At 49.0% G+C, this 23,128-nt stretch overlaps 1 protein-coding gene across 1 annotated transcript in view; it reads left to right on the top strand.

Moving 5' to 3' along the window:
- HTRA1 (HtrA serine peptidase 1) overlaps positions 1 to 23,128 on the top strand; it is a 68,395-nt gene that overhangs the window by 20,881 nt on the left and 24,386 nt on the right. Inside the window, exons 3-4 of the mRNA XM_006880144.1 lie at positions 12,842 to 12,941; positions 15,216 to 15,420. Coding sequence (XP_006880206.1) covers positions 12,842 to 12,941; positions 15,216 to 15,420 — 305 coding nt within the window. The remainder of the gene's footprint in view (positions 1 to 12,841; positions 12,942 to 15,215; positions 15,421 to 23,128) is intronic.

Genomic DNA, 23,128 nt, shown 5'->3' with positions numbered 1-23,128 from the left:
TGGGCTTGTTTTGCTGTGGGCTGCAGAGGTGAGCTTGCTTTGCTGTGGGCTGCAGAGTGGGCTTGCTTTGCTGTGGGCCGCAGAGGTGGGCTTGCTTTGCTTTGGACCACGGAGGTGGGCTTGCTTTGCTTTGGGGATCTTTAAGCGCTCTTGGAGGTGTGTGATCCTCTGCACTTTGGTGCATCATTAATGGTCCACAGGGAGCCCTGGTGGCGCAGTGGTTAAAATGGCTCCGTGGGAGAGAGCCGAGACAGTCTGTTTCCATAAATATTGATGTTAAGTGGATGCTACAGGCACTGGACACAGGGAGGCTATGTCCTCAAGTCTCCTTCTTTCTTGGGGTCCATGGATGTGTTAATCCAGCAAGAAGCCTCTTTGTAACTAATCTGGATACTGAAAGGAATAGCAGAGAAATGTGGTCCATCTACAGATGCTGAGGAGAGCTCCCTTCTGCCATGGCAGTGAATTCTGGGGTGTCACTGCATTCTAGGCTGCTGGCCTTTGAAAGATGGGCCTCCTGACACAGGATAACATGTGAGGGGCTCCTCCTTTGAGTGTCTGGTGGCAGCTGAGAAGTGGTTCACAGGTGGCTGAATAAACAGGCCCCTTACTGCTTGCTGTCAATGCCCTTGATGCCCCGTGGGGGACCTGCTGGGTCTGCCTTTTCCAGTCACTGATGGTGTCCAGCAGTCTTCCCAGTGAGAGTGGCTTGTCTGTGGGTCACCTGGGGACATTGCTCCAGGCTGTTGGAGGGGGCTGTGAGCGCCTGGCAGCAATGGACTCACCCTCAGCGGAGGTCCTCTGTCCCTTCCTCTGGGAACAGGAGCTTGTTGGCCTTCATTTCCTGCTGCTGCAGGGTGCATTTGAATGCTCTGGCTTTTGAAAGGACTTGGACTGCGCTAGTCATTGAAGGCCAGGCCTCGTGACTGGAGGAAGAGAATGGGGAACAGAAGTGCTAAAGAGATGGGGGGACATGTGGAGGTGGGGTCCCTGACAGGCCTGCCCTACATGGCAGATCAGCGTTCCTCTTGTCCCCTGAGCCAGGCCTAATCTTGGGTTTGGACTGTGCTATTATTTTTCTAGAAAAAACCCTGGTGGCATCACAGGCTGCTTGCTAACAGAAAGGTCAGCAGTTCGAATCCAGGAAGGTGAGCAGTCTCCTTCCATAAGGATAGATGTACAGTTTTGGAAACCCGACAGAAGATCGCTATGTGTTGAAACCAACTCAGTGCTGTTGTTGTTGTTGTTGTTTGGTGCCATCAAGTTGAGGATGACTCACAGCAACCTGATGAAGGACACGTCTGAACCCTGTCCTATCCTGTGCCGTCCTCACCGTCTCTGACAGAGTTGAGCCCGTTACTGCGGTCAGTGTCAACTCTGGGAGGAGGATAAGTACTTGGAGAAGGAGGGTTGGTGACACCGTGATTAAAGTGCTTGACTGCTCACCTGAAGGCCAGTTGTTGTGATTCACCAGTGGCTCACACAGGCGTGGCAGTCTGCTTCTGTGGAGATCACAGTCCTGGCTGTCCCATAGGCCAGTTCCATGCTGTCCTTCGTGGTCCCGAAGCATCGGCCTCAGCTCTGTGACAGTGGGTTGAAGTTTTCAGTGGGCGATATTTGTAAGCATGGGTTGGAATCGATTCCCTAGCCTGGGTTCTAGTTGTTGTCTTTGAAATACAACCATCATTGCTGGTGTCTGTTGAGACTCCTTCCCGTCAAGTGGAGGGATTCTCAGTACAGCAGCTCACACTTGGAAAAGTTCCTAAAACAAATTCTACTCCCAACTCCACTGGAAATGGAGGAGAGAGCAAAAGATTATTGAACAGACGTTAAACTGGAGTGTGATGCATCCCAGGCAGTGCGCTGAAGGATTACCAGGAGCCGGAGGGACCTTGAGGTTCTTAGCTGCCTGAGTACTGCCCGTTGTGCCCCTGATTAGATTGCAGTGTTGGGCAGGGGCAGCCTAGTTCACGCAGATCTCCCTCCAGCCCTTGACAGGAGCAGGTAGTTCGCCTGGAGTTGTGTTTTGCCGAGGTAACTCTGCATCGTTAGGGAGACTTGGAATGGACAGTCCTAACTCCAGGGCCCCTGTCTGCGGACAGCAGGAAGAGGCAGCTCTCAGAGGCCTCGGAGGATGGGCTGCCGCGGAGGCTGTTAGAGTGGACTCAAGCACAGCAGAGCCTGCATGGTACAGGGTCGGGCAGTGACCGATTCTGCTCTATGTAGGGTCGCTCTGACTCAGGACCAACTTGACAGTACACAACAACAATAAAGTGAGTGCTCAGAAAATAAGGAGCCTTCTTACTCCTTCCTCCCTGGGACTCTGTATGTGCTGGCACCGTCATGCAAACTCTTTCATTTCTATTATAGGAAGCCGTGGTGGTTCAGTGGTTAGTGCCACTGATGGAAAGATTGGCAGTTAGAACAAACGGAGCAGCTCTGACGAGAAAGAGCTGGGAATCTGCTCCAGGAATGTGACAAACCCAAATGCATGGCCATGTAGTCGATTCCTAACCATAACCCTCCACGGGGTCTGAGGAGGCCAGTTTTCACGGGAGGAGTCTGCCCATCTTTCTCCCACAGAGCAGCTGGTGGGCTCACAGTCCAGCATGTCACACACGTGCCATCAGCCTCCTCCCAGCGAAGGTGCAGCCTAGGAACATTCCAATCTTACCTGGGACTCTGAGCCCGAATCCACGCTGCTGCACCTCGCAGAAGCATTGTTTTGTCTCTGTCTGTACCCTACAGTGTGTGCTGTCCCCATAGATGGGGGTGCTGTCCCCATAGATGGGGGTCTTGCCTCCCAGCACAAGGGACAATGTGTCAGCCCCTCCAGATTGTCCTGGGGCTCCAACTCCCATCCCAGTTAACACAGCACTTCTAGCAACTTCTGAGTGTGTGATGTTTTTCATTACATAATCTGGGCTTTGGCTTTTTAAAACCCATGTGCAGGAAGGAGGGTGACCTGCACCATCCTGCCGTACTGTGCACCCACCTGGCTCAGTGCTGTGCTGCCACCCTCGTAAAACCCCCCCTCATCCTTAGAGGAGGGCCCCCGTTTTCATTTTGTACCAGGCTCTGCAGACACTTCAGCCAGGCCTGAATGAGGACAGGGCGCTCAGTGAGCAGCCCACTTCTGCTGTGAATCTGAATTTTGGGAACAAATAGTTCCCTGCAAATAAAGGAGGATTCATTTCTTTTCCCTAAAATACCCTGCGTCCTGTTTTATGAATTAGCTCTGCTTATCGGCTCTGGGGAAGCTGGAAGGAACGATTGTTCCAGCTGGAAGGAAAGCTGAGTGGGTAATCCTGAGCCCCGGCTCTGCTCTGTCAGGCGGGAAGAGGGGAGCATGTTCTCACACCACCTGGACTCCTGGGTCTGACCCCCACCCGGAGGCCAGTCAGGCCGGGCTCACTTCCTGTTTGCCACTCACTGGTTCTGAAGCGTTGGGTAACTTCCTGTACTCTAAACCTCAGTTTCCCCACCTATCCTATACTGAACCCATTGCTGTGGAGTCCCTCCTGAATCACAGAGATTCTGCCGAACGGGGTGCAACCAGTGGCATCGCTGAGGGCAGAGAGGGGACGGTGCAGGAGGTGTACGTCCAAAGATGGCGTGTGCAGTTTTTGTGAGGTGTTTCAGCAGACATTTATTTTCTAAAAATATACTTGTAGTTACTTATAAATTAGTAGCATTTTTCATAAACCCAGATTTCATGTATCAATATACCCTCAAGGCTGAAACTCCACACTAGTTTATTTTTTGAACCTTCTCATGTGCTCCAAGGAGCCTTGGTGGCTTAGTGGTAAGGAATAGTGCTGCCAACACAGAGGTATTTGGTTTGAATCCACCAACTTCTCCTCAGGAGAAGGATGGGCAGTCAGCTCCCATGTGATTTACTGCCTCTGAAAACCTGCTGGAGGGTCCGCTGTGGGTCCTTTCTGACTCTGCGGTACACAACCACCACCACCACCACCACCACCACCATGTGCTCCTGTCAGAACTGTCATATCACCCGGTTACACTGACGCTTCCAGTCACGGGCCATCATCTCTGCACGGTCAGTGTGTTATCAGTGCACTCTGTGCTGCTGTGTTTGTTGCGGCTGCTATTTCCGTGGATATTGATTTTGTCTTTTCTTGATATTTTAAGGTTTAAGGTAGTAGTATCAATTAAAGGAAATAGAGCAAAGTAAAAACAAGCTTCTATTCAGTTATGAATAATATCACCAATAAAGTAATAATTTAATGCAGGAAGTTTTGCAGAGCAGTTTGGTTGTGATGGAAACTCATTGCTGTTGAATCAGAGCTGACCCCAAGCCGAGCCTGCCGTGGGTTTTCTGGGCCTTCAGCTCACACAGGAGGAGGTTGTCTGACTTTTCAAACCACTTGCCTTGGGCTTGGCAGTGCCGTTCCATCTTCTGATGTAGTTCAAATGTGTTAACTAAATGATGCTCAGTATTTTAGAGTTATGTTGTTGTTGTTCTGTGCCATTGAGTCACTTGTGCCTCATAGCGACCCTATATACAACAGCTCTGAACCCTGCTCTATGCTGAGCCAACATTGTCTCTAACACATCTACCCCCATCACGCCAGTCACTGTGTCAATCCGTCTCATTGAAGGTCTTTCCTCTCCACCCTCCCAAGCATGATGTCTCTCTCCAAGGACTGGTCCCACCTTGCATCATGCCCAAAGTGTGTCAGACGGAGCTTCAGAACGCTTGCTTCCAAGGAGCAGCCTGGCTTCACTCTCTAGTCCATAGTATATTCAATACTCTTCTCCAGCACCGCAGCTCAAAGGCATCAATTCTCTTCCTATCATGTTCTAACATAAATGTTTGCTCTTCTTTATGTGGTAGAAAGCATTCCAATTTAGAACCAGATTTAAAAGACATTTCCTTTACTGTTGATTGGAGTTTACTAACTAGCTTGCAGCCTTGAGAGTGGTGATTCAGACCCATGGCATTGAAAACCCTGAAAAAAACCCCAGCCCTGCCCACTGAATTTGACCCCCTGCCTTTGGGTTGGCAGCTCAACTCCTTACCTATTAACCCACGAGAGAAATAGCATACATTTGCTTCCTGGCTTCTTAGTTAAGAATCTTTGCTGTGGACGGTAAACGTATGTCTATATCTTCTCAGACACAAGGATTATCCACACACAGGAAAGGGGGTGAACAGAACTAGGTGAAGTTCTTCAGTCCAGGTTAGTAGGGGGTGACGTTAGAGTGCTCTTTGGAGGCAGAGAATTGGCAAGGTGGATGATACACAGAGATTGAAAATAGAGTTTGAGCCATAGGATTTCAGAATCAGTTCCAATACTCAACAGCTGTTTGTGCAGGGCTTACAAGGCTTACACGTGGGTGAATGCTTTACTCTAAAACATAATAAATGTAATGTAGCCGGACTGTCCTTGAATGTGGTTGCCAAGAAAAAAAAATGTATCCAGTTCATTTTTAAATTCTAGTTCTTTTCCCTGTGAAGTGAGACTAGCGAAACTGGCGTCTGAGCTACCAAAATGAGATTTAGGAGAGGAAATGCTTTGCACAGGGGGACATGGAAGACCAAGGTGTTCCTAAGGCCATGTCTTGACTAACAGGAAGATGAGGTCATGTATAGCCTCTGGAGGTGGACACAGGATCTCATGTTTGTTCATGAGAGGGTAGGGTTGGAGTAACCTATCAAAAAGGCAAGATCGCCATGTTTATTCACGAAGGGAAGAGGGGTGATCTGGGTTTGGTTCGTGCAGGAAGGATTGGGATAATTAAGCACATGCACTATTCAGTCTGTGTGCCGAACAAATTATGCAAGAGCTGGAATCTATGAAGAAGAATGAGGCATCAGGATCAAAGAAGACTCTTCAGCAAGATGACACACACCTTGCGTGTTGAAGGTGAGGAAGAGTTGGGATGCTTGTTTCAGTCTTCAGTATGGGTTGCATCTCAACATCAAGAAGACAGCAATCCTCACCACTGGACCAATAAGCAACGTCATGATAGTTGGAGAAAAGATTGAAATTGTCAGTAACTTCATCTTACTTGGATCCACAGTCAACAACCTTGGTACAAGCCGTCAGGACATCAGGAGACGTATTGCACCAGGGAAGATTGCTGGCAGGGACCTCTCCAAATTACTGAGGAGCAATGATGTCATTTTGAAGACGATATAGACATACCTGATTCAGACCATGATCTTTCCAGTCACTCACTATGTTTCTGAGAGCTAGACCATGAATAAGGATGAGAGAAGAAGAGTTGATGCCTTTGCATTATGGTGTTGGAGAAGGGTACTGAGTATCCCACAGACTGCGCAAAGAACAAACAGGTATGTCTGGGAGAAGGCGAAGCCAGCATGCTCCTGGAAGGCAAGGGTTTGAAAGCTTCTGTCATATACTTTAGACATGTCGCTAAGAGAGGCTATTCCTCAGAAAGGGCCAGCATCCTAGGTGAGGTGAGGGCCAGCAAACAACGGGGAGGTCACCAGCCTGATGGATTGATATGGTGACAGCAGCAATGGGTCGAGTGTGTCAGATGAGGACGACGCAGGACAGGACAGGGTTCAGATCTATTGCTCATGGGGTCGCTGTGAGTCATACTTGAATTAATGGCACTTAACAACGTGTCATGCTCAAACACAATCTCAACAATCCCTATAGGCTGAGCCCTGGTTAGAACACATGGTTGAGAGGAAAGACAAAGGCAGGAATGGAGGTGGGAGCAGAAACCATTTTTATTAGAAAAGTTACAACCCAGAAAGGAGATGAGTCATTTCCCTGGAAGTAAAGAGATGCAGAGAAGACATCAGGCCACACTTGTCACTGGCTTGGGCATGCTTCGGGCTTGAGTCTGGACCAACGGGATGATGCCAAGGTGGGTTCAAAATTTGGGCGATTCTGGTCCATTGTTCTTGACGTCACTCATGCACCTGAGGCACTATGTCTGTCTGGAGAGAGCACTTAGGTCCGGAATTCTTGGTTCCCGGTTTTGCCTGGGCAGAGCCTAGTCTGGGTCTCTCTGTTTGACCTCTGTCTTCTGTTGGCTCTCAGCATGGCTTTTCAGGCGTCCCTTGCCTTGTTGGTATCTGCTCTGACATCCTTTCCACCCTGCCTGACTTAGTCAGTTCTGACCCTAACAGTCGGACAGCAGCTGGAAGGACAGAGCGAGTTAAGCATCGAGCCACTAACCAGAGGTTGGTGCTTTTAATCTACCTGTTGGATTCCTTGGAAGGAAGATGCAACAGTGTCTTCCCACCATGGAAGTGCCACCTGTGAGTTAGAATTGTCTGGACGTGACTGGGTGGGTTTGAGAAGGACAGAGCTTATGGAGATGCAGCTCAGGGTGCTTGGGTTCAGAAGGAAAGTGCAGGGTGAGTAACTGGTGTGAGGATGATGAGATGGGGAAGTGGGAAGAGAGGTGCTGGACTGTAGATTTGGGGGCCTGGGGGAGGGTCCACAGGCAGGTGCAGGGCCAGTGGGGTCCAGCAGCACTTGGAGCCAGCATGGGGTCCTGCAGCCCAAGTTTGTCCATCTCATGTCACTTAGGGAGAGACAACTGAAAATGCAGTGGGACCTGTCGGAGTCCTGAGAGAGGGGTCCCATTTGTGGGGTTTCAGAGGTGTGACCAGGGCCTCCTGTGGGAGTTTTGCGCCCAGATTTTGTGATGAGAGAGAGCTGGGATGTGATGACCCAGCCCCCTGACCTTTTAAAGGAGACCCTGCACCTTGGCCCCATATTCACAGGTGTGATTCAGGTAATTCAGCTGCGGGCTGGAGTCTGTGTTTGCTACCTGGGCAGGAAGACCAGCGCTTTGCCAGACTTGAGGCTGGGCCAGGTTTTGTACGGTGTGAAATCCACGCACTTTACCCTTTTTAAGAAAAACTGGATAAATTATGTTTACTGCATTGAAGTCTATGAGGGAGAGAATAGTTTAAAAGTATTATATTTTAGGGCATTATGTTTATCATAAGAGTATGGAATGAGGGTTGCAGAGTGGATTATATTTGAAGTGGGGTTGGGGGGTGTGCGGGACGAATTATGTACCAATGAAGGAGTTTTTCTTTTGCTTTTCAAGGAGAAAAGCAAACGGGGGGTGGGGGTGGGGTGGGCAGGGAGAAAAGTGCAACAATGAATGAATGGAATTCCAAAATCTCTGTAGATGTTCATTGACATGGAAGGAAGGAAGGAAGGAAGGAAGGGAGGGAGGGAGGGAGGGAAAGATAAAAAATTTAAAGGAAAGAAAAATAACCCAGAATTATAAATTCAATATTAGGTGAAAGTGATTCTTCTTCTTTTCACCCATCTTCCTCCCACCCCTGGTAATCCTCTTGGTTTTGTAACAGTGTCTTTATACCACACTTGGCCCTTTGTGACTGAGTGACTTCACTCGGCATAATGTGCTTTCATTCATGCTGTGTAGTGTTTCTTGAGATCTCAATTGCTTTTCAGTGCTGTATAATACTCCATTGTGTGGATAAACCATGGTTTACCTACCCATCTGTTTATTGCTGGACACGTGGGCTGCTTCCCATTCTTTGCTGTTGTGAGTAATGCCGCAGTAAACATGGATGTCCATGTCCATTTGTGTTTTATCTCTGTTTTCTTTGGGGTAGATTCCTAGTAGTGGGCTAGCTGGGTCAAATGGAGTTTCTGTTTTCAGTCTTCTGAGAAGTGCCTTCCATAGTGGCTGCACCATATCACAGCAGTGCATGAGAGCTCCAGCCTCTCCCCATCCTCACCAGCATTGTTATCTGGTGTTAGGTTAAACTTCGCTATTGTTTCTGGGTGAACGTGATTCTTGAGCTGGATAAAAGAAACAGTCACAAATTGTAGCAAACTGTACAACAAATTATAAGCTGACTCATCAAAAACATTTCTAAAATGCAGAAACATGACATTTTTGTCAACTGTTGGCTGTACTTTCACTTTGGAAACTCCTCCCCTCCTGGTAGTTGTGTTTTAGCCTGCAAACTTTTTGATCATCTTTCTATGATGTTTCCTGTAGAGAGAATAGAAGTATTTATTATTATTATTTAATAGATTACCACTATTCCGTCTATTTTTTGCCAGCGTATTTCTCCAGTCTTCACATTATCTCACAGCACTGTGCACAGTGGGGGGCTGCTGGCACCATAGGCTTAGCACTGGGCTGCTTGTAGAAAGGTCAGCAGTTCGAACACACCAGCCTCTGAGGTAGGAAGATATGGCCTTGGAAACCTAACAGTGTCATGCTTCTGTGTCCTGTAGGTGGCCAGTGTGGATGGAAGGGTACCCAGCACACCCTGGCTTTTGTCCCAGAGGGTGGGGCTCAGTGGACAGTAGTGTGTCCTTGGATGCCCTTGGCCACTAGGATAGACAGATTAGATTAACCTAACCAGATGCAGAAGTGATTTTAAAGCACATAAACATGTCTCATTAAATCCAAATGAAGTGACACTCCCCATTCCCGTTTTTACCACCCACTTAGCTAAGTTCCAAAGCTCCTGCAGCCATCAGTGTGACAGAGGGAAAGAGACAGTGGCCTCAACTAATTACAGTTTAAATATCTTACGTCAGCAAATTCTCCAAAAGCTTCTGACAGCTGGCAGCTTTGCCAGGGCCCTCCCAGGGCAAGTGGAAGGTGCTGAGCTGAGCTGTGGGCCTTCTCTGTAAGCCCTTCTCCACACTGGGTGATGCTGCGGGTGGGAGTCAGGGTCACCCCCACCCCCAAGAGTGCCTGCACCCTGCAGCTCCAGCCTAACCTCCAAACTCAGGAACGTCACTGACAGCCCAGGGCGGGAGGTGGGACTGCCCTGCCGGCTCAGCGAGGAGACACGTGGCAGTGCATGGACATGTGTGTGCATGCGAGTTTGCACATGTGTGTGCATGTGCATCCTGGGAGGGGCTAGGGGTCAGTGCCCCAGCCAATTTGGCAGGTCAGTGGTTTCCTTTTAAATTGCAGGCTTTTGCTCTGGATTCCGGCTGAGTGGGCCGTGATGGGCCAGAGGCGGGGCTGGGATAGACCATCTGTAGGGTAAGAGCAGTGTTCTTTTTATTTCATGTATTTATTTTTAATTTGTTATTGTGATTTGAGGGAAAGTTTACAAAACAGATTGGCTTTCTGTTCAACCATTCACATACATTTTACTTTATAACATAAATTATAGTGCCCATAAGGCAATTGCCCTTTCTCCACTTCCTCCTTGTAATTTTGATTTCCATTATTCATTCTGCTGCTCCTTCCTGCCTTCTGGCCTTCGTCCTGGGACACGTGGTGCTCTTTGACCCGTGCAGTTGGTTTTTGTAAGGAGTGGATGCCTCGTGGGACTAGTGGCCACCACACAGGCCCGTGGATCCTTTGACTGAAAGTTGGGCCCTGGGATGCACATTCAAACAGACCTTGTTTTTCTACTTTTTAAATTTTTTACCCATCTTGGATCTATAGTTTTATAAGATAAGATTATTTTAGTATCTTTTTGTGCATGTACCATCAAATCAGATCTGAAATGTACAGGAGGAGATTGTCCCTCCTGCTCCAGCAAAATGTCTGGTGGATTCGAACCTCACGCCTCTAGGGTTGCAGTGCAGCTTCTTGCTACTAGGCCACCAGAGCTCCCTTATAAGATTTTTTTTTTTTAATGAGATGCTACAAAAATAAAATCAATTAAAAGAATCAAGTCCCAATTTTTAGTATATTGATTCAGCAGCCCTGTATTAGGGAGAAAAAGACTCCAGACTATAACCTAATCTTAGAGCCCCCTCCCGTCCCGCCAGCTCCGACTCCTCACAACTTTATGTTGTTTCTGTGTGCCATTGAGTAAGCGACTCTCGACTCTCGGCTGACGCACCAGCGGATTTGCAGAGGTGGCAGATCACGCTGAAGTCGACGGCTCATCTTTCTCCTCTGGAGCAGCCGGAGGGGCGGGGGGATTCAGACCACGCCCCTGTGGATTGACAGTGCGTCACTCATGTCTAAGCCACCAGAGTCCCTCCCAGCAGCCGTGTTATTGCTGTTCTGTACCATCAAGTCAGAACCAGTTTTTAGCTGACCCTCTCGTGGGTTTCCCCAGGCAGTTAATCACACTGGAGGAGATTGCACGTCTTTTCTCCTGTGGAGCAGCTGGGAGGTTTAAACCCTTCGGGTTGGCAGGGTATACAACTGCCCCATGGCACCACTGAGACTGCATGGAAGCAGACAAGCTCTGTCTTTTTCTGAAAGAGTAGCTTGTAAATTCGAACTGCCAGACTTTGAGTTAGGAACCCCGTGCTTAACCTAGAGCACCACACAGTTTGTTCCTCATATTCTGTGCCCCAAAAAGCAAACCCATGATCGATAGTGACTCATGACTGTCCTCACTGCGATTCCCAGGCTGTAAATCTTAATGAGAGGAGACAGTCCCATCTTACTCCCGGGGAGCAATAGTGTTCAAACCTCCACGTTTTAGGGGGCAGATCAGCAAATCCATCTGCACAAGGCTGACAGAAACCGCTGAGCCACAAGCATGGAGCTTCTCCCCTAGGATGAGTTGTTGTGTTGTTCTTGTTGTGTGCCATCAGAAACCACTCATAGCCGATCCTCCAGTGGGTTTCCAAGGCTGTAATTCACATGGGAGGAGACTGCCTGTCTTTCTCCCATGGAGCAGCTGGTGGTTTTGAACCATGTGCCTTTGGGTTGGCCGTGTAACTCCTCACCACTAAGCCCCCAGAGCTCCCTGTGCTTAGAGGACAAGAGATCACTGCCAGATGCTGGTGGCCCAAACAGCACTGTTGCAGTCTCAGCTGCTAACTGTGAGGTTGGTGGTTCAAACCCACCACAGTTCTGTAGGAGGAAGATGTGGCGGTCTGCTTCTTTAAATTGAACAGTCTTGGCAACTGTGGGCCTGTTCTAGCCTGTCCTGTGGGGCAGAGTTGGGATTGACTTCACCTTAGGTTTGGCTTCAAGTACAAGAACAACCTTAAACACCAAGATGCTTCTAGCGCTCTCCCCAGTCACACCGCGCCTCTCTGGGTCTCTCAGACACTCCGGCCAGCTTAGTTCTTTTTCCTCCAGTGACCAGAGTCACCTTTCATGTGTTTTGGCTTGGGGTGACAGCCAGGGTTGAAAGAAATGGTCAGGCATGGGAGAAAGCTCTTCTGGGGAAAGCTTGCCTGTGGTGGGGGCCTGGGGTGGGAGAGACAGGGAAAGGTACCTCTTTTTCATGCTTCTTCATCATAGTCTTAAATCTACACATATGATAGGCATTTCAGCCAAACAGCAACAGCCTCCCTTCGGCTGTGCTGTTTGCTGCAACGGTGCGCTGTGCTGGGTCGGGGCTGAGGAGGACCACTGTCAGGATGCTGACGTGTCAGTCACCCTCAGGTGCTTGCTTTGGGGAACAGCTGGTCAGAGGGGAAGCGAGGCGCCATGCGCTGTGGTGGACGAAGGAAGGGTAGAGACGCCCCGTAGAGGAGCTGGCTTTACCAGATCCCCAGGCCTGAGCCGAGTGGGTTTTGTGTCCAGAACTGGGAGGATGTTTGTAACCTGGCCCAGCCCGGGGCACTGGGCCTGCCCCTCCTTCAGCATTCCTAAGATTTCTGAGCAGGTTGTTGACCCATCTCTGAGGAACACTGTTGGCACAATGGATTATGCACTGGGCTGCTAGCTGGAAGGTCAGGGGTTTGAATCCACCAGCGCTCAGCGGGAGAGAGACAAGGAAGCCTGCTTCTGAAGGCGTGTGGCTTGGAAAGAAGCCCTGTTGAGTCCTGGGCGCTCTGAGTTTGGGTAGATTTCACAGCAGTGGGTTAGGTCTTGGATAACTGTCTCCCTGTCCAGGCAGATACAGCGCGGAGCAGTCTGTTCTTATCTGTCTCCTCTCTGCTTTTGCTCCCAGGGCAGGAAGATCCGAACAGTTTGCGGCACAAATACAACTTCATCGCCGACGTGGTGGAGAAGATCGCTCCGGCCGTGGTTCACATCGAATTGTTTCGCAAGTAAAAGCGAGCCCCCCTTTCCCCGTGACCTCGAGCTGCGCTCAGCACCCGTGAACACAGCGCTAGGCTGATCTGGGAGACGCCGGAGAGCGTCCACCTGCCACAAAGTCTATTCCTGCAGGAAAAGCAGCCTTTCCGCCTTAGGATGTTTCCCTGGTTGATCTGTTTAAGATGTCTTAGTGAAAACACACCAGACTTACACACCACTAGAAATTAAAACAGAGTTTTATTGAAGGATATGAAAACAAAACATTTCAAAAAATAAGAATTGAAGGGGAGGAAGGGACAGAAGGAGGGAGAGAGGGAGGGTAAGACGGGGAATGTTTTATCAGCTGAAACTAATCATAGGACTGTGCTTCAGCAGCCACAAGGAGCCCTGGTGGCATAGTGTGTAACACGTTGGGCTGCTAACTGAAAGGTTGACAGTTTGAATTCACCAGCCACCCCAAAGGGAAAAGATAAGGCAGTCTTCTCCCTTAAAGACTTATACAGCCTTGGAGACCTGTGGGAGGGAGGGTCAGAATGAACCCCAGGGCAGTTCAAGTTGAGCTTTGGCTTAGCAGGCACAGATGGGATGGGGAGGAAACTTGGCAAAAAGTTGCAAGAGTTTGTTAAACTGTAAACCTTTGGACCTCCTTCCTCCTGAGGAGTGTTACATTCTGAGGTTGGCTACATCTTGGTTTGTGTTTTGCCAGTGGTCCTGGATCATTAAGTCACCTGTCTGTCACAGTTGCTGACCGCCTTTCCCTTCTGGGAAGGTAACAAGCTTTTGCTTTGAGAGTTTACAGAGTCAGCAGAAAGGAAGCCAACCTCTCAGGGAGTGGAGTCTAATCCAGGAGTCGGGAAGTTCCAGCCCAGGCTTGGCCGATCCAGCTTCTCCTTTGTAACAGAGTTAGGACGCAGCGATAGATGCCTTCTCAGTTCTGATCTCATTTCCTCAGCTCTGGGGACGAGGTTGAGGAAGGTGTTCTTTTTAGACTAAGTGAATAAACAGTCTTAACAGACACCTTGGATAGACTCCTCATACAATCTAGAAAACCTAGCTCCTGGCCACTCAGTGCTACACGGAGTTAAACTTTTACAAAGAGGTGGAATTGCCTCCTTTGGACAATGACACTTTGAGTTTAATTCAGAATGGAGCTTTGATGGAAGCCGCAAGTCACCCATTCCAACAATGCCAGTACCTTAGTGTTAAAGTTCCCAAGTACAAAGTCTATGTCTTGGCCCTTAGTTACACCTATGGCTTTGAAGAGAGTCCCTAAAAATGTTTTATACGCAGTAGAATTTTATTGTCCCATTTGTGTGTGTGTATGTGAGTATATCTCACAAAACATTTGCTCATTCAACATTTGCCCGTGCAGTTTAGTGATGTGGATTATATTATATTTATAATATAATTGTATATGTTATGATATGATGTGATATGATATTTATTATATTATATTTTATGTTGTCCAGTTATTGCCAATAATCTTTGTCTATGTGCATGACTCTGGTGGTGCTATGGTTAGACATTTAGGACTAGTCAAATGGTTGGTGGGTTTGAACGCTGAGGTAGGTGGATGAGGCAGTTGGCTTCTGTAAATATTCACAGCCTTGGAAGCCCTACAGGGCCGTTCTAACCCATCCTACAAGAGTGTGGAGTCCTCACTGGCGTGCTGGGTTTTGGGTTTGAGTTGAAGGGAATGGTGTAATGGTTAAACACTCACCTGCTGCCTGCGAGGTTGGTGGTTTGAACCCACTAGTTCCTCCACAGGAGGACAGCTGGTAGTCTGCTTCCATAGAGATCTCAGCGTGGGAAGTCCTCTGGGGCTGCCCTGTGCTCTCTGTTAGCCCAAATCCGTCCGTTAGCCTGAATGGTTAGCCTGAATCAGCTCATTGCACATAGTGGATTTTTTTTGTCCATGCAAAAATTACCATACAGCTTAGTTTCTAAATGTTAAACTCACCGATATATAAATGTTATACACACAAAATAGCATTTGTTGGAAGGGACTCTGGTGGCATAGTCTGCAGGGAGTTACCCTGTTAACTCAAAGTTTACACTGCCCTGGAGGTTCGAATCCACCAGTGACTCCATAGGAGAAAGCACGCTCCTCCATGTGATTTACAGCCTCAGAAACCCAGTGGGGGCTCAACGCTGAGTCAGTTCTGACTCAAAGACGATGAGAGAGAGAGAAATTGCTAGAGGTATGCTTTTACTGCAGAGCCAGTGTGTTGCAAAGCTAGGGCTGAGCTTGGCTAGACTTACCTGCATATTCCTTTGGGTTTTAGGCTTCCTTTTTCTAAGAGGGAGGTGCCTGTGGCCAGTGGGTCTGGGTTCATCGTGTCTGAAGATGGGTTGATCGTGACCAACGCCCACGTGGTCACCAACAAGCACAGGGTCAAAGTGGAGCTGAAGAATGGCGCCACCTATGAAGCCAAGATCAAGGACGTGGACGAGAAGGCGGACATTGCCCTGATCAAAATCGACCACCAGGTAAGCGCCTTCCCACTGCCCCAGTCACACTGGCAAAACCTGAGGCTGTCCGAGGGAGCAGGAACCTTCTGACTCAGGATCATCTCCAGGGAGGCACTGGAGCTGGAGAAGGGAGAACATTGAAGGGGTAGTTAGTGTGGCCCAGGGAGGGGTGCGCCTTAGAGGCAAGGATGGAGATGCTTCCTCTCATGTACTTTGGACATGTTCCTGGAGAAGCTATTCCTTAGAAAGGAGTGTAATGCTTAGAAAGTTTTAGCTTTTTGAGGTGATGATTTACAGGGTCCGGGGCCATCCTTCACATGCGCACAGCTGCTTTGACAACAAACTGATCTCCGGGAAGCGTGCTTTACAGGATTACTAGACGCACAAAGGTCTGTACTTCAAAGAGTTTTAGAAACATTGAGTTGGAACAAAGCTCACAGGCTCTTTCCTCAAAGGACTTTTCAGAGCTTTTAATACGCTAGTGGGGATAAGGCTCCTTCACAAAGGAGGTGCAGAGTATGCGATATTGCTCCAGGTTGTCTGAGTAGAGGACCTGTAGAGGGAGTTTATTGTAAACTCATTTTGAGACCCTCGCAGATGGTCAGAGGAGAGGAAGATGCTCATGAGAGGCGCTCACAGGAGGCTGAAGCAGCGAATTTATGCCCAGCAGAGATGAGACGGTGGTCGGGGGTCAAGTTTATGCCCAGCGGAGATGGGAAGGTGGTCGGGAGTCAGGTTTATGCCCAGCGGAGATGGGAAGGTGGTCGGGGGTCAGGTTTATGCCCAGCAGAGATGGGAAGGTGGTGTGGAAAAGGCGGTGCGGTGTGGGCAGAGTTTCATTCTCCTGTTTTGGGGGGCCTCTGTGAGTCAGAGCTGGTTCAGTAGCTCCTAACAACTTGAAAATGGCTCATTCTCTACTTAAATACTCTCTAGATTGTCATTCTCACTCTGTTGTGTTGGACAATGAAATCTGAAGTGCAGTCTTCCTGGCTTATCAGGGTCCCCCAGTTGGGGCCAAGGTGCGGGAGCTTTCGTGGCTGTGTGGCCAGTGCAGTGAGGTTGCAGCGTCTGGTTTCTTGACAGCCTTGTAATTCTCCAGACTTCCTAGGGAATGGGATAGACTCAAGGTCAGATTTTAGTTCTTGCTGATTTTCTTTCATTTTCTATAGCTTTAGTTTGAACTTGCATATGAGTAGTTGATGGTCTCTTCCACAGTCAGCACCTGGCCTAGTTTCCACAGCTGATACTGGTCATCTCTGGTGATTGTTTGTACAGATGTAATCAGTCTGATGCCTGTGCAGACCATCAGGTGAGGTCCATGTGTATAGTTGCCGTTTGCGTTCTTATAAAAGGTGTTTGCAATGAATAAATCACTGATTGTACAAAATTTTATCGTTTTGTCTCCAGCCTCATTTTTGTCACCAAGTTTTCCGACTGCTGATTCTTCTGTGTTCTCAGCTTTTGCATTCCTGTCACCCATTATTATTAATGTATCTTGGTTGCGCATTTGATTGTTTTCCGACTGCAAAAGTTGGGGAAATCCTCTTTCCTCCTCTTTGGCTGTGGTTGTTGGTTCATTTATTTGAATGATAATGGAATTAACAAGTCACCCTTATATGCATATGGATATTATCCTGTTGTTCACACAGTTGTATCTCAAGATGGACCTAGAAATGGTCTTTTATATTGTGAATACAACCCATTTTTTGTCACCTTTTCATTTCTGTCATAGTAGATCATATGCTTGTCTGATTGTCCCATGCCAATCCATCTCATTTTGCTAATGTTGGGTCTGTCAATACTTATGCATTCCATTTCTTTGTTAAAAAATTATATTTATGTGTGTGTGTGTGTGTGTGTGTGTGTGTGCGCGCGCGCGCCATCAAATCGGATCTGACTGGTACAGGAGGATATTGTTCCTCCTTCTTCAGCAGTGCATCTGGTGGATTCGAACCACTCACCTCTGGGATTGCAATGCAGCTTCTTGCCACTAGGCCACCAGAGCTTGCCGCGCATTCCATTTCTTAACAATATCCAATTTTTTGCGTTCATGCCTCTCACATTCCATGTTCGATCACTAGTGTCCACTTGTGACTCTCCCTCCTCCTTTGTGTTTCCCCGCAGAAGGGCTCAGCCCCAGGCACCGTATCTGCTAGTCTAATCTAAGTCTGCTCTCTCCGGAGGCTCAGGTGGGTTTGGAATCCTGTTACCACCAAGATCTCAGAGTGAGGACAGGAGGGGGCTCTGCCTGCATATCGGCTGGGAGTCAGGCAAGTGTGGGGCTGCCCACGCTGACCGCACGTGAGATGCTCAAGACAAGTTTTTTGGGGACAACTTCCTTCTGGCTCTGCGTGGACTTGGACCATGGAATCCTGTTGGATCTGGTCTCTTCTTTCTTCCTCCCCCCACCCCAGTAGTGCCAAGCTTGCCACCCTAGCCTTTCCGAAAACCACCATGCAATCCACGTACCCCTGCTTCCTTGCCTACGACTGTTTCCCCCAACCTCCTGGTAGCTGTGTGGGGAGGCCGAGCCTGGGTACGACGGGGAGTGCAGAGAGAGGCTGTGATTCTGGTGTGCGTAACTATCAAGGTCACGTTGTTCTCTATTTCTGTTAGGTTACTGTGGAATTTCTAGCAACAACCAGTGTTCCAGCATGTGTTTATTAGCCACGGTATAATGGCAGGAACTTCTGAGCGGTGAGCTCTGCTCAGATGCCTTCCTCTCTAAGGTTCTGCAAGATCGTCATATTACCCTCGTCGACCGATTCTGTGGTGGGGGCAGTTGTGCTCTGCACTAGAAGGTTGAGATGAGGCGGACTCAGCTCAATAGCAATGAATTTTTAATCTGCAAGGTAATTGTCCCATTGAGAAACCCTAGGAAAGGGCAGTTCTACTCTGTCACAGAGCAAGCTCTGGTGGCTTACTGGTAAGGAATTGCTCTGCCAACACACATAAATGTGGTTCACATCCATGAGCTGCTCCACGGAAGAGAGATGGCAGTCTCCTCCCATGGGATTTACTGCCTCTGAAAACCCACTGGAGGGACAGCTCTGGGTCGGTGTCAGCTCGATGGTACATAATGATGACTCTGTGGTGGAAGCCATAGAGGGCTGCTGTGAGTCTGGGCTGGCTTCAATGGTCCAGCAGCGTCGAGGAAGAGCCTGGCTCAGGGAGCATTTTATAGCTCTTAAAAGACAAAGAACAAGAAAAGATAAGATCAGTCTCATTGCTCTTGAGAGGATCCAGCCTCTCAGGGACCCCATGCATGACAGAGTAAAGCTGCCCCCGAGGGCTCTCTTGGCTGTAATCTTTGCAGAAGGGGATCACCAGCCCTCTCTTCCGCATCACTGAGTGGGTTCAAACCAACCACCAACCTTGAGTTAATGTCATTCGTAGGTGCCATTGAGTCAAGTATGACTCATATCAACCCTGTGAGCAACAGATCTGAACCCTGTTCTATCCTGCGCCATCCCCACAAGCTCAGACACACTCGAGCCCATTGCTGCGGGTACGGTGTCAGTCCACCAGGTCGAAGGTCTTCCTCTCTTTCACAGTCCCTCCACCTTCCCAAGCACGATGTCCTTCTCTAATGAATAGCCTTTCCTAGCGACATGTCCAGAGTATGTGAGGCAAAGCTTCCCAGTCCTTGCCTCCAGGGAGCATTCTGGCTGCTGCACCTTCACTGAGACATGCATGTTCCTTCTTCTCCAACACCGCAGTCTGAAGCCATCCCCTAATTCTTCTTCTGTGATCCTTATTCGTTGACCAGCTCTAAGCAGAATAGCAAGTGATTGAAAAGACCATGATCTGAATCAAGCGCACCTTAGTCCTCAAACTAACATCATTGCTCTTCAGTAATTTTGAGAGATCTCTGACTGCAGACTTTTCCAGTGCAGTCTGTCTCCTGATCTCTTGACTGCTGAGACCAAGTGTATTGATTGTGGATCGAGGTAAGATGAAGTCGCTGACAGTTTCAGTCTTGTCTCCATCTGTTATGAGTTGAGCATGACCCATGGGCTCCACCAGGCTCTGACCTGGTCTCTGCCAGTGACTTCCTTGCAGTGCATAGGGAGCTGTGACCCAGAGGCCACACCCCTCTGGCAAGTTCGAATTTGCCATCAGCTCCCTGGGAAGAAGAAACCCCCGGGAGGACCATAGTCCGTCAGTTTCAATTTGACCACAGTGAGCACTTTTCATTCTCTCTTGGCCGCACTACACTGCCCTGCCGAGCAGAGTGCTGAGGTGAAGGGGACTGACCGGTAAGTCGTTTCACCTCTCACCTTGGATTTCCCCAGCTGCAGCTTGTCATGACTCTGTGAGCTGGTGTCCGTTAGAGGACAGCTATGTGCTTGGGACGGGTCCTCTCTCTGGGAAAGGACCAGCAAGCTGCAGCTGGGACCCTTCTGGGCATTTGGGAAGGTGCCTGGCTACAGGTGGCCTTGGGGCCACAGGGCGAAAGGCGTGGAGAGCTGCTCTGGAAGGTTTGAGACCTGACAGGTCTGTAATAACAAAACCACAATTCAGCACCTGTAATGACCCTTAGGAGAGACCTGGGGACAAGGTGGGGTGGCTCCAGTAGGAAAAACCCACCCTGTTCTCCTCCCATTCCCTCTGTCTCATCTGCTCACTCATGGCACTTGCTTTCTTGTCATTTTTCTGTTTCCCATGAGATATGACTTGTGTACAACAAGGTGTGCTGATCTTGAGGGCCTGTCTGCCTCGCTTTGAAAATGCTTCTTGTTGCCCAACACGAGCAGAACCCAGAGGGTTCTCTCTGAAGGTGACCACTCCTGACCTCTGTCACCAGAGCTCTGCTCATTCTAGAAGTTCCTGTCAGTGGAACCTTCGGCGTGGCATGCACCCTTTGTGTCTGGCTTCTTTTGCTCAGCACAGTGATACTCGGCCGGCCGTGTTTGCAGGGCATCAGCAGTCTGTTTCCATGCTGAGTGGCATTCCATCGGGCGGATGCCCCACAATTCCCCCATCCATCTGGTGCTGGACTCTAGGTTGCTTCAAGCTCTTGGCTGTTGAGATAAAGGCCCTCTGGGCTTTCTTGTTCTCGTGGGTCTGTGGTGAGGGGTGCAGCTGGTCTCATCGATGCTTTCTTCGGGTGCTTGTGTGGGCTCTGCTCCCTCGCTTGGTCCTTTATTGTCCTGTGAGCTGATGTCTGGTCAGTTCTGACTCGTGGTCATCTTGTGTTTGGCAGAATGAGACAATGACCGCCGAGGTGCCTTCATCATCACCGGTGTTTGGCTTTATCTTTCAGTGAAACCTCAGACAACAATTTCCAGTATGTTCCACCAGGTTGTCACCGGCTAACTTTCAGGAGTAGATGGCCAGGCATTTCTTCCTAGTCTGTCTTGGTTGAGAAAACTTCTGGAACCTGTCACCATCATGTTTCAGATATCCCTAAGAAAAAGAAAGAAGGCACCCTGATGACAGTGTGTGCCATATGCAGGGCTCCCAACTGAAAGGTTGGTGGTTTGAATCTGTCAGCTGCTCCACAGGAGAAAGATGGGCAGCCTCCTCCCATCAAGATGTAAGACCTTGGAAATCTGGGGGAGGGTCTCTGTGAGTCAGACGTATTTGCTGGGGGTGGGCTTTTCTTTTTTTAAAGTTTTTATTATTATTATTAATTTTAATGAAAATTTATAGAGATTTTGGATTTCCATTCATTCATTATTATACTTTTTCTACCCACCCCTTCCTGCCCAGTTTTTCTTTCTTTCTTTTTTTTTTTTTAAAGTCATGACATAGCGTCATACAGGCCACCACAAATGACTGCTGGTGGTAGGCTTTGTGTCTTAGTCGGAGCCAGTCAAGATTGAGTCCCATCAGACTCTGTGGGAACAATGTCTTGTCTTTAGGGCAAGTTCATGTGGCCTCAGCACCAGGTTGGGGCTTAATGTGAGGGTGTTGTCCTTAGGGAGCAAAGGCCATGGCTCTGCGGGAGAAGGACAAGCAGTTTCCTCTTGCTGTGAACCAGTGGGGTCACTGAGGGAGTGAATGTCACACACAGGTCCACATGCAAGTCCTTGGGCTGGGACCCCCAGCTGACCTCATCCCCTAGCCTCCCAAGCCAGCACCCATCTCCCAAGTGTCTGCACCCACAGCTATTGTTAGAGGGATGAAGTAGATACAATAAGACAGCTTGAGTCATTTTCTTTTAGCTTTTTATTTTTATTAGAGTGATGGTTTTAGAGCAAATTGATTTTCCATTGACCAGTTCGTACTATTTTGATTGCTGTGAATGGAAGGCTGTGACACGGATGGCAAGCCTCCCCATGGAGCAGCACTCTTCCCACTTCCTCCCTGTGGGTCTCATTTCCCTTTGTCTTTTTCTGTTCCTTCCTGCTTTCTGAGCTTTAACCCTGGGCAGATGCAGCCTGTTGATCCCATATGGTTGGTTCTAGGGAGGGCCTGCCTTACAGGCCTAGCTGCTGTTGGGCTTAAAGTTGAGCCTCAGAAATGGTCTAAAGGGTTAAAGACTGACTAAAAGCCCTAAATAAGGTCAGCAGAAGAAGAATAGATGCCTTTGAGTTGTGTTGGAGAAGAGTGCAGAATATCCCATGGACTTCCCAGAGATCAGACAGCCATGTCTTTGGGAAGGTGCAGCCTTGGAGGCAAAGATGATGAAGCTTCGTCTCACATTCTTTAGATATGTTGCTAGGAGAACTTATTCCTTGAAGAGGGACTTCATGCTTGGGAAGGTGGAGGGTCAGCAAAGGAGAGAAGGCCCTAGTGACATGGATAGACACAGTGACCACTGCAGGGGCTTGAGGGTGTTAGAGCTGGTGCGGCTGGAGCAGGGCAGGACAGGGTCCTGATCTGTGGCTACAAGGTCGCTGTGAGTCATAACTCAACAGCACTTACAACACCAACGAGGGCCGTGGCTCAAGGGTGCCACCAGTCTCTATCACACAGGTAGATCTGTGTGGTGTTTTCTATGACTTTGAGTTTTTCCCCGTGTTTTTCTCCCAGTCCGTGCAGGACCCTCTGCTGTGGTTCCGCTTTGAGTGGTTGGTAGTGGTCTCTGGAACCGTCTGCCCTTGGTGTTAGGGTGGGCAGAATGGTTCCATCAGTCTGTTGCACTATTTTCATACTTGCCTGACTTTTTTCTCCTCTGCTTTGCTCCAGGCGGGAGGCAGCTCAAGTTTAAATAGCCCAGAGGAAGACAGCACATCTCCAGTTAGGGCTACAAGAGGCATCCAGGATGTGGTTGTCTCACCGGATGGAGGCTGGCCTGGCCAGAGTAGCACATTCTATGGCCACACAGGGTGGAGGCACTCGGCTGCACGGAGCCATGGGCCATGGAGTCCTTGCAGGCAGGGCGCTGGCCTGGGTACAGGAGAAGGGCCCTCCCTGGGCCGTGTTGCTTTCGAAACACGTGGGTGCAATCTGAGCAGTTGCCTCTGGCCAGGGGATGTCTTTTCTGACCCTGAGCCAAGGTGGATCCTATCCTAAAGTCATCGCTGGCAGGATGTGGTGGAGCTCTGTGACCAGCTTTGCAGAGGACCTGCCCAGCCCCTCGCTGGCCTCTGCACCAGCACACCATTCAGCCCAAAAAAGCCATGTGCAAATCTTAGGTGGAAAGAATGTGGCTTTTCCAAGTGAAAGTGGAAATGCATTGAAGGCTATAAAATCAAAGGACACATTTCTACTGACTGACTGGCCCCTCTGCTCCCTTTTCCACTGTCTGTGCCAATAGAGATATTTTTTGCTGGGA

Source organism: Elephantulus edwardii, unplaced genomic scaffold, assembly GCF_000299155.1.
Source record: "Elephantulus edwardii isolate Elephantulus edwardi_28Jun2011 unplaced genomic scaffold, EleEdw1.0 scaffold00006, whole genome shotgun sequence".
Taxonomy (NCBI): Eukaryota; Metazoa; Chordata; class Mammalia; order Macroscelidea; family Macroscelididae; genus Elephantulus; species Elephantulus edwardii.
The sequence above is the reverse complement of the archived record's forward strand: the minus strand, read 5'-3'. Positions and strand labels throughout refer to the sequence as shown.